The 12,426-nt window shown below is 41.3% G+C and overlaps 1 protein-coding gene across 1 annotated transcript in view; it reads left to right on the top strand.

Moving 5' to 3' along the window:
• Positions 1-12,426, top strand: part of LOC126191637 (alpha-aminoadipic semialdehyde dehydrogenase-like) — an 81,934-nt gene that overhangs the window by 23,272 nt on the left and 46,236 nt on the right. The window contains exon 2 of the mRNA XM_049932540.1: positions 7,396-7,612. Within this exon, the coding sequence (XP_049788497.1) occupies positions 7,396-7,612 (217 nt within the window). The remainder of the gene's footprint in view (positions 1-7,395; positions 7,613-12,426) is intronic.

Below are 12,426 nucleotides of genomic sequence, written 5' to 3'. Positions count from 1 at the left end.
TTTCAGTGTTCTGGAGTCCAACTTCTTGGGGCACAGGACATCGTTCATAGGCTCTCGCCCCATTGACGAGAAAAAAGAAAACAAAAAGAAAACTGTATCTGTCAATCCGAAACATTTCCAATGTTGATGCTATAGCACATTATAAGAAATACTGCAAAATATTAAAGACTGTAATATGGATGTCAAAGCAAATATATTACAAGGAAAAGATAGTCATATCAGATAGCAAAATAAAGACAATATGGGATATAGTGAAGGAGGAGACCGGTAGAACCAGACATGAAGAGGAACAAATAGCATTAAGAGTAAATGATACATTGGTGACAGATGTGTATAGTGTTGCAGAACTTTTTAACAAACATTTTATAACTGTTACTGAAAAGATGGGGTTGTCAGGTTCGGTAGATGCTGCTATGGATTACCTTAGACCAGACATTTCAAGTAACTTCCATAATATGAATTTGACCCTCACTACCCCAACAGAAATAATGTCCATCATAAAATCTTTAAAATCAAAAACATCTAGTGGGTATGATGAAATATCAACAAAGTTAATTAAAGAATGTGATTCTGAGCTAAGTAACATATTAAGCTATCTGTGTAACCAGTCGTTTATCAGTGTAATATTTCCTGAATGGCTGAAATATGCTGAAGTTAAGCCACTGCTTAAGAAGGGAGATAAAGAAATAGCATCAAATTTCCGTCCAATTTCACTGTTGCCAGCATTCTCAAAAATTTTCGAAAAAGTAATGTACAGTCGTCTTTATAACCATCTTATCTCAAATAACATACTGTCAAAGTCACAGTTTGGATTTCTAAAAGGTTCTGATATTGAGAAGGCTATCTACACTTACAGTGAAAATGTGCTTAATTCATTAGACAAAAAATTGCAGGCAACTGGTATATTTTGTGATCTGTCAAAGGCATTTGACTGTGTAAATCACAATATCCTTTTAAGTAAACTAGAATATTATAGTGTAACAGGAAATGCTGCAAAATGGTTCAAATCTTATATCTCTGGCAGGAAACAAAGGGTGTTATTAGGAAAGAGACATGTATCAAGCCATCAGGCATCATCCAACTGGGATCTAATTACATGTGGGATCCCACAAGGTTCCATTTTGGGGCCCTTACTTTTTCTTGTGTATATCAATGACCTTTCATCAGTAACATTACCAGATGCCAAGTTTGTTTTGTTTGCCGATGATACAAACATTGCAATAAATAGCAAATCAAGTGTAGTCTTAGAAAGATCAGCCAATAAAATATTTGTGGACATTAATCACTGGTTCCTAGCCAATTCTTTGTCACTAAACTTTGAAAAAACACACTACATGCAGTTCAGAACTTGTAAGGGGTGTCCCAAGAGTATATGTCTAACATACGATGACAAGAAGATAGAAGAAGTGGACAGTGTTAAATTCTTGGGATTACAGCTTGATAATAAATTCAGCTGGGAGGAGCACACCACAGAACTGCTGAAGCGTCTTAACAAATCTCTGTTTGCAATGCGAATTGTGTCAGACATAGGGGATATAAAAATTAAAAAGCTGGCATATTATGCTTACTTTCATTCCATAATGTCATATGGGATTATTTTTCGGGGTGGTTCATCAAGCCAAACTAAAGTTTTCTGGGCACAAAAACGTGCAGTAAGAGTTATATGTGGTGTGAACTCAAGAACATCCTGCAGAAGCCTGTTTAGGGAACTAGGGATACTAACTACTGCTTCCCAATATATTTATTCCTTAATAAAATTTGTCATTAAAAATATATCACTTTTTCAAACCAACAGCTCAATTCATGGAACCAATACTAGAAGTAAGAATAATCTTCACAAGGATTTAAAGTCACTTAGTCTTGTACAAAAAGGTGTGCATTATTCAATAACTTGCCAGCAGCCATAAAAAGCTTAACAACCAATGAAATTCAGTTTAAGAGAAGCCTAAAGGATTTATTGGTCGCCAGCTCCTTCTACTCCATTGATGAATTTCTTAGTAAAACCAACTGATTTGTATATAAGTACAACATAACTTCTGCACAATTTCAGTGCAGTAATGTGTTCATTGAAAATTTGTGTGTGTGTGGGTGTGTGTGTGTGTGTGTGTGTGTGTGTGTGTGTGTGTGTGTGTGTAAGTATAATCTAACTTCTGCACCATTTCAGTGCAGTAATGTGTTCATTGTAAATAAGTATTACAGTAGTTGTATTACATGTTTATTACCTTACAAATCAATAAAAAACTTTTTTATTTTAAATTCAGTGCATTAGTATTTGTAAAATGACTCTTAGTGTTCACTAAAAAATGACGATCATTCCACTTGGGACCTGTGGAATGGTACATTAGCTTATTTGTTTTATTTGTAAATATTTGTCATGTATTGTTGTTTTTCTGACATGTTCCACATCCTGGAGGACCTCCTCACTACGGATCAATTGGAATGAAAGTAAATCTAATCTAATCTAAAAAAGGTCCATGCTGTGTCTGATTTCTCACATGCCACTATATACAAGGATCTCTGCAAGTTCCTCAGGGTGGTTAAGTTTTTCAGGCACCACCTAAAGGACACTGGAAGTATGCAAGCGCTGTTTACAGCTGCCCTGGCAGCCAAACAAAAGGCAACAGGCCTGTTCCCTGAATGCTACAAGTGTCGAGCAGTTTGAACCGACAATGCACAATTTCTCGTAAGCTGCCCTCCAAGCATACCCCCACCCCAGTGATCCACTTGCAGTTATCACCAACACCAGCCAGTCTGACATAGGTGCAGTCCTGCAACAATGTCTTGAAAGGATTTGGTAGCCCTGGCGTTTTTCTCAGTGAAGCTCATGGAGCCGCAGCTACATTGGGCCACAGAGCTCCTCATGGTGTACAAGGTGGTTAAGTATTTATGCTCCTCAGTGTAGGGGTGCCAATTTGAAATTTTTACCAACCATCACCTCTTGACAATGGGTATTTGCCACAAAGAGGGCATGTAGCTCTCACTCCGCCAATTCAGAAAGCAGGAGTATATTGTGCAGTTCCCCACTGAAGTCTGGCATATAGCCAGAATGGACAACATAGTCACCAATTGCTTTAGCTGATCGTGCACCCTTCCCACTCCCCTCAATTATGTGGCCCTCACAGCTGACCAGGTTGCCAACACCAAACTCCTATGGGTGCAAAGTGACATAAAAGTGGGTCTCAACCCAGAAACATGCACAATACTAGGTGCCCACGAACCCATCTGGTACAACGTCCATGCTAGTACTGACCACTCTCAGAGTATGCTTACCCATTTCTTCCCCTGGATTTCTGCAGTTGCTTGACCTGGCCCACCCCTGTATTGGTACTTATCTCACATTCATGCAGGAGTGTGTGGTTTGGCCCAATATCCAGCACAATGCACCAACTGAGACAACACCTGCATCCCATGCCAGCACTCTTAAATAGGCAGGGACCTGCATGCCCCCATCATCCTCTTTCACTCCCAGTGGATCATTGCTTCTCCCACATATATATGATATTGAAGGCCCCCTGCTGTCATCAAATGGCCACCAGTGTCTGCTTACTATCATCAGTAGGTTCACTCAGTGGTCTGATGTAGTACCTCTGTCCAACATAGCTGCAAACACAGAGGCAAAGGCTTTCATAGATATGTGGGTCTCATGTTTTAGGTGCCGCCACCACATCACAATTGACTGCAAGTGGCAGTTCATGTCTTGTTTATTTAAGAATCTTGTGCTAACTTGCAGCAAGCACATGCACTTCACAACAAGCTGCCATCCTGCTGCTAATGACATGGTGGAGTGATTACACAGATCTCTAAAAGCTACCCTCATATGCTACTCTACAAGTTGATCTACTTCTCTTCTTCTAATCCCTTTAGGTTATCAAGGGGCCCAGAAGGCAGATTTGGGCATGCCCACTGCCAAGCACATATATGAATAGCTGCTTGTCCTCCCAGGTGACTTCATAGAGCCGCATCGCCTGGCACCCCTGACCTGCATCCCAGTCTTCATGCAGCTGTTCCACAACTCAAAGGTGTGCCTGCACCTGGTACCTCACAGATGACACAGTGAATGCCAGCCCTTCATACATCAGGATCTCAGGCACATGTATGCGTGTGATGCTCTAGGTAGATGTCTACCATCTTCCCCTCCATCTGCACTACTCAGGTCTGCACCCTGTTCTCTCACATGGCGCAAAGACATTCTGCTTGTGGCTCCGTAGCACCACAACCAAGGTCTCATTCATTGCCTGACCCTGGCATGTATGCTCGACTTCCTGAGCCCGTGTGTGCCACCAGAGATCAAGATCGAGGTTGTGCCAAACAATGGTGACAGTGTCTCAACCAGCACTGCCGATCCAAGTGATGGCCTGTGGGACCCCCAGAGAGGAGGCTGCCTAGCTGTTTGGCCCACTGACCAAGCCGACACAGCTGCCAAAGAAGTTAGCCCTTACCCTGACCATAAAACTTGAGTCATCAGGCAAAATCACTGAGCCCCTGGCACTGAAGGGTTGTTCGACACTGCTGTGGTGACATGTGACCTGGCCCACCAGCATGGGATGCCCACAGCAGAGGCCCATGGCACTATATCACTTGCACAGGATGAACTATGCACCACCCACCATTTGTCAGCTGACCACACATCAGCACACTATCACCTCTTTTGCCAAACCCTGCCCCACACTCCACCATGCACCATCATACTGGTGAACTGAGGTGCAATGCCGCCACTTGCCCCATCTGACAGCCCAGTGATGAATCATGTGAGTGCCAGGCTCACAACAGGACAATGCAAGGTGCACTGTGCACACCATCATCACACCTGCATCCACAGCATACACAGCCAGCTGACTTCACACAACAGCCAGCCACAGGGACCATGATGCTTGTTGTCACCACCTCTGCCTTAACCTCCACAGCTGATGCCACACCCCATCAGCACAACACCACTATCAGACCAGGGGGTCACAGCCAGTGGCAGTGGCACTACCACCACCACCACCACCACCACCACCACCACTACCATCACTGTCGCTGACCCTTGCCCCACCATTTCCTTCTCACAGGGAGCAAACTGTGTGGTGACATGCTACAGTGTAACAGCAGATGACGCGGATTGATCACAAGCAAAATGGACTGAAGTAGAGGAATCTCTCTCTGCCACACACTGCCTTGGAGCAGCGCCAGAGTTTTTCCAGGGAGAAGCATGCGGAATTCTCAGTAACAATTGTATCACAGTGGATACTGTGTCACATGTCGTCTGATGGCCATACTTTACCACAATCATGGCCCCAAATTTTCTTTTCTTGTATTTGCTAAGTACGGAATAGCTGTGTATAATTTTAGACATTTGTGATTTGTTACTTGCCACTCACAGAAACCTTCAGATCTGTGAGGCTACTATGTGCTATAGGAATTATTTACACTGCATCTATTTTTACAGCTATGTAACTTTATGTGTTACTGTTCCTCTATTAATTTTTATATAATTGGGCCCTGTTCCAATAAAGAGCCAAAAAAATCAAAAGTACTTTCCAAGTCCTGTTCACCTATCTTTTCTTCCCGCTAACACCTGTACAAGCTAGTGCGCCATAGGGCTATGTGTACAAGGTTAGTAAGGAAAGTATTTTCCACAATATGCAATCAGTCCTAGTTCACTGTTTGTACTAAATGTTCCAAACAATTTCCTTTCCCTTGCACATGATATTTTGTTATCTTTATGGGAAGCTGAGTTATAAACATGGCTACAAATCAGAGTCCACTTTTTGCTGGAATATGTCTCTTTAACAGATACTATAGAGATATAAAGCAACTACATGGAAATCTTTTTAAGGACAAAGATATTAACTGAAAGATATTTGTTTCATGTGGACATTCCTGAGCTCTATTGCCTGTGATAGAATTTTATATTAATTTATTAATGTGAATGGACAAAAATGCTTATGTTCAAGGCTTTAAGGGAGACATCAGAGATAAGCTGCTACTTTTTTACCTATAGGTTTGAACAACTATACTAGGTACTATGGAGATGCTTTGGGACTTTATTTGAGACTCCCTGGAGGGAAGGCAACATTCTTTTCCAGGAAAACTATTGAAAAAGTTTAGATAACCGGTATTTGAAGCTGACTGCACAACAATTCTACTGCCACCAATGCACTTTCCATGTAAGGACCACGAAGATAAGCTAAGAGAGATTAGGGCTTTTATGGGGAATACAGACAGCTGGTCTTCCCTCACTCTATTTGCAATTTGAACAGGAAAGGAAATGCCTGGTAATGGTACAGGGTACCTTCCATCATGCACTGTATGGTGGCCTGCAGAATATAGATGTAGATGTAGAAAGTTATTGTGAAAATGTACAATATAGTATTGATTGATCAACATTAAATGTTTCTGAAGTAACTGTTTCCAGTGTGGCACAGTTTGCATGAAGAATTTTCCATGAGAAAACTTTGTGCAAGACAGAAGTCACATCCACTGAAAGCTGACAAGAGAGAAAAGTGAAAATTAATTTCACAGCAAAGGCATACCATTAGAAAAATAATATAACTTATTTTTATTTCACTACTTCATGCTTCAAATATACAGTTTTTCTTCATCTGAATGATAGAATGTGCGAGAAGTATTCTGGAGTGGAAAAGAAATTTATTTATTTATTTATTTATTTTTTTGGGTCGTGTGAAAAACTTGTAGTTGAAAATCATTATGAGTTGTACAAGGTATGTATTTCACAGACATTCCAAAATCATACTTCAGAGATGGAATCTACTCATTCAAAAAAAGCTGTATATAATTCACTGACCTGAGATGTGACTATATGAACTACATACAGTACATTTTTTACCCAAAGTATGCTGTGCTGAGAACTCCCACCTCCACCACTATCCATCTGCCCTCAAGCATAAGTATATTAGTGGTTTGCTTGTTCAGGTAGGAGTACATAAGTCTAAGTTTTCTTGAAACTACTAAGAATCTGTGCAACAGAAACTTGGCCTAGTTGCAAATGATGAACTATGGTATAACAAGTCTAATTTACTACAACAGCTACAAAAGCTAGCTACACAAACTGTGAACAATATAAGGAACAGAGAGGAAGCTTATAGTCTGGTGTGGTGGGTATGGTCTATATATGCTAAACGACACACAAAAATTAGTACTTATTACATACCTACTATTTACTGAAGCATGTAAACCTGTGTATAGTGATCAGTTAGGATTATTGATGAATGTCTAAAATTCATATACTGTATATGTGAAAATTGTTTTGAAATAAACTATGCTGGCAACCTCCACTTCCTCATTTGTTACATTGTGAAGTTTCAGGGTTAACCATTACAGCTCAGGGATAAAGTTTTGTCAGACAAGTTGTATAGCTCCAAGCACATTTACCAACAAGAGTCTGCTTTTCAGGTAATAGCTTCAATCTGTCCAGGAAATGGGAGGCCCATAGCCGAAGTTCAGCAGGGAAGCACAAAGGACTACAATGAGTGTGTACAGGAAGCCGAGAAAGCCTGGCAGATATGGGCTGATATACCAGCACCCAAGCGTGGGGAAGTTGTACGACAGATTGGAGATGCCCTAAGAGAGAAGTTGATACCACTTGGAAAATTAGTATCCCTTGAAATGGGTAAATATAATTACAGATATGTGTCTCAATGTACATTTGATTATTCAGATATGCCCATGTAGTAATTTCATGACAGGACTGCCAAACCCACAAAAAATTATATGGAATTGAATACAAATATTACTTTTGATGAAAATTATTAAAATTTCAGAACAAGAAAAAAGTGTTTACAAGCAAGGTGGGTATCAGAAATATTTAGTTCAACCCTATTATAAATTTCAGTAAGGCAATCTATCAAGCAATACACATGCTACCTCTAATCAATGTGAGACGTTTGAGCTCAAAAATTTATTTTATTTTATTGCAAGTTCTGTTGATTGTAGCATTAGAGTTGCCAGAACATGGAAGGAGTCATTTTTTTATAATATTTACAATCATTAATTTTTCATAAAATTTACAATAATGGATACAGTAAATTACAATATAGCAAATTCTTGTTAATAATTTATATCAACCAATGTTACAACATAATGCATGAAAATAAATAAGGTACAGAATATGAGATGTCAGAATTAATATTTATGCTTACACTATAAGACATTGACATTAGCAATACCATAATATTTGAATAATAATAATAATAATGGCATGCAACGAGGGCCTCCCGTCGGAGAGACCGCTCGCCTGGTGCAAGTCTTTCGATTTGACGTCATTTCGGCGACTTGCGTGTCGATGGGGATGAAATGATGATGATCAGGACAACACAACACCCAGTCCCTGAGCGGAGAAAATATCCGACACAGCCGGGAATCGAACCTGGGTCCTTAGGATTGACAGTCTGTCGCGCTGAGCACTCAGCTACCAGGGCGGACATAATAATTGAAAAACAACATATCTTTATAGCAAAAAATAATTCATATTTATACACACACATATTTATGTTAAAAAAAGTTATTGAATGAGTATAATTCTTCTAATCGCTCTTGAATTTAGGAGTTTCAAGAACAAGACTTTTGATGTCTGTAGGTAGAGCTTTGAAAACTTTCATGCCTGAATAACTGCTTTTTTCTGCACAAGAGTACAGTTCGTCTGGTTACAATGTAAGTCCTCTTTCAACCTTGGATTGTGGCCCTGATATGTCCTATTGGTTTTGAAAAGAGAGTAGTTTTTAATAATGAAACATACAATGGGGATGATATACTGAGATGTCATTGTAACAACCTGTAGTTTCTGGATAAGGTTCCTGCAAGACTGGCTTGGATCATCACCACTCATAATGAATATAACTCTTTCTGAGTGATGAAAAGCTTGTTTTTGCCAGGGGCTGATTACCCCCAAAGATGATTCCTTAAGACAAAAGTGCATGAAAATATCCTAAATAAGCAGTTATGAAGGCATCCTTATGTGTAGCTGATGCAATTATACATTAGGCAAAAGCTGCAAAATGAAGCCTTTTTGCCAGATCTGAGATATGCTTGGACCAATCTAATTTGCTATAAATATTACATCCAAGAACTTATCAGAGTCCACATGTTATATTTGTGCCCTCTTGTTCTTTATGTGTAACATGAAATTGTACATAATGAGTTTTTTTGACATTCAGTGAGAGTCAATTACATCTAAATCAGTTGAGGAATTAAAAGAGGTTTCCAGATTTTTCCCTGTTATTTTATCCACTGGGAGAGAAGTATCATCTGCAAAGAGGGTGAACTTGCTCACTACAGTGGTTCAGAGTCGGAGGTCATTTATAAATATAAGAAACAGTAAGGGTCCCAGCACTGAGCCTTGTGGCATTCCAGTGTTGACTATGCTCACTTAGCTGATGATGGAATTCCATTACTGTCAGTAATTTTTACCAACTGTTTCCTGCCTGTCAACCCGTAAGATAAGATCACATAGGATTCTGATTATATATGATTGATATTGAGTCAGTCTTTGGGAGCGATCTGAAAGTTATTTTATTCTTGAAGAATCAAGTTTGACAAGATTGCTAGTAATTCTTTTTATTACTATTACCAGTTTTGACAAATCTCTGCTGTCATCATTGGATCTTGTAACCTAGTTAGATGTATGTGCTTTTTACAACACTGAAAGTCACATATAGTGATGTTGCATCAAAATGTAATAAAAAGTGACAGGGAACACCAGAATGTCACAAATGAAACACCAGACAATTAAAACATACTACATATTGTGCTGATGTCCCAGCATACACTAATCACTTCACTTGTCAAGTGATTAGTATATGCTCATACTTATAGTGTCAAGTGATTAGTATATGCTGATACATCGGCTGGTGTTTGCTGCCACTTTTTATTACATTTTGATGCAACATCACTATGTATCTTAAGTGTTGTAAAAATGTCTAATAATGTTATAAGACAGAATGATGACAGCCTAGATCTGTCAAAACTGGTAATAGTAATAAAAAGAATTACTACTGATCTTGGCAAAGTTGATTCTTCAAAAATAATATGGGATTCTGATTAGTATCAATTTTCTTTTAAGAGATTGCAGGATTTGATCAGTGAAGGAGAAAATACCATCATCAGTTGATAGGCTTTGCCAGAACCCAAATGTATACTGACTGAGAATGTTGTGGCTATTTAGGCAATCAGCAATTCTCCTGAACATCAGTTTCTCTTGGGCCTTGGAAAAACTTTATAGCGGGGATACTGGGTAGTAATTTGTTACATCAGTTTCTGACTATTCTTGAAAAGTGGTTTCACCCATACATATTTTAATATGTTGATGTTGGGATTAATTAAATATATGGCATAGTACTGCACTTACATAGTCAGAATAAAGCCTCCATCCTTGTGGAAATATTATCAACCCCAGAAGCACTTTTTATTTTCATGTCTTTGATTTTCTTCTTGATCTCAGTAAGTGTGACGGGAGCCACATGCATGACCAAACTACTTGGCACATATCTGGCCAATCAGTCTGAATCTAAGTGACTCGCACCTCATTTGCCATTATATATGAGAAAAAAGGTTCTCTAAATTGTATAGAGAGACCAACTAGAATTTCTGCTGATATGTAATATTTTTTTCTTAACAGATGATCAATGAAGCTACATCATTCTAACAAAAAAAGCACATGCATACACATCCAGCAATTACAGATCCTGCAGACCATGTGCTGCTTGCACAAACTTCCTCCATACCTTTCTGTTTTGTCCTCAGTTCCTCCTGATGTCATCAATCCCCGGGGCTGCCAAGTCCTTCACCAGGCTGTCCATCCACACTTCCTTGGTCATCCTATAGAGTTTCTGGTGTTTGGTTTCCCCTCAAGTATCTTCTTCACCTATCTTTCTTCTGACACACTGGATACCTTTGCTCTTCAGCTTCTGTAGGATAGTTGGTTGTTACATCAAGTGATAGATTTCCACATTCTTCCTCCTCTTCCAATCTCCTTTACTAAGTTCAGTCCCCGTAGCTTCCTCATTACTATTCTCTCAAATATTAATATTTTTCCTTTTCTTGTTTAGTCCTGCTCCATGTTTTTGAACCATAGATAAATACTGGGCATATCACTGTATTATACACTCCTGGAAATGGAAAAAAGAACACATTGACACCGGTGTGTCAGACCCACCATACTTGCTCCGGACACTGCGAGAGGGCTGTACAAGCAATGATCACACGCACGGCACAGCGGACACACCAGGAACCGTGGTGTTGGCCGTCGAATGGCGCTAGCTGCGCAGCATTTGTGCACCGCCGCCGTCAGTGTCAGCCAGTTTGCCGTGGCATACGGAGCACCATCGCAGTCTTTAACACTGGTAGCATGCCGCGACAGCGTCGACGTGAACCGTATGTACAGTTGACGGACTTTGAGCGAGGGCGTATAGTGAGCATGCGGGAGGCCGGGTGGACGTACCGCCGAATTGCTCAACACATGGGGCGTGAGGTCTCCACAGTACATCGATGTTGTCGCCAGTGGTCGGCGGAAGGTGCACGTGCCCGTCAACCTGGGACCGGACCGCAGCGACGCACGGATGCACGCCAAGACCGTAGGATCCTATGCAGTGCCGTAGGGGACCGCACCGCCACTTCCCAGCAAATTAGGGACACTGTTGCTCCTGGGGTATCGGCGAGGACCATTCGCAACCGTCTCCATGAAGCTGGGCTACGGTCCCGCACACCGTTAGGCCGTCTTCCGCTCACGCCCCAACATCGTGCAGCCCGCCTCCAGTGGTGTCGCGACAGGCGTGAATGGAGGGATGAATGGAGACGTGTCGTCTTCAGCGATGAGAGTCGCTTCTGCCTTGGTGCCAATGATGGTCGTATGCGTGTTTGGCACCGTGCAGGTGAGCGCCACAATCAGGACTGCATACGACCGAGGCACACAGGGCCAACACCCGGCATCATGGTGTGGGGAGCAATCTCCTACACTGGCCGTACACCACTGGTGATCATCGAGGGGACACTGAATAGTGCACGGTACATCCAAACCGTCATCGAACCCATCGTTCTACCATTCCTAGACCGGCAAGTGAACTTGCTGTTCCAACAGGACAATGCACGTCCGCATGTATCCCGTGCCACCCAACGTGCTCTAGAAGGTGTAAGTCAACTACCCTGGCCAGCAAGATCTCCGGATCTGTCCCCCATTGAGCATGTTTGGGACTGGATGAAGCGTCATCTCACGCGGTCTGCACGTCCAGCACGAACGCTGGTCCAACTGAGGTGCCAGGTGGAAATGGCATGGCAAGCCGTTCCACAGGACTACATCCAGCATCTCTACGATCGTCTCCATGGGAGAATAGCAGCCTGCATTGCTGCGAAAGGTGGATATACACTGTACTAGTGCCGACATTGTGCATGCTCTGTTGCCTGTGTCTATGTGCCTGTGGTTCTGTCAGTGTG

Source organism: Schistocerca nitens, chromosome 1 (assembly GCF_023898315.1).
Source record: "Schistocerca nitens isolate TAMUIC-IGC-003100 chromosome 1, iqSchNite1.1, whole genome shotgun sequence".
Lineage (NCBI taxonomy): Eukaryota > Metazoa > Arthropoda > Insecta > Orthoptera > Acrididae > Schistocerca > Schistocerca nitens.
This window is presented reverse-complemented; position numbering and strand designations above follow the sequence as displayed.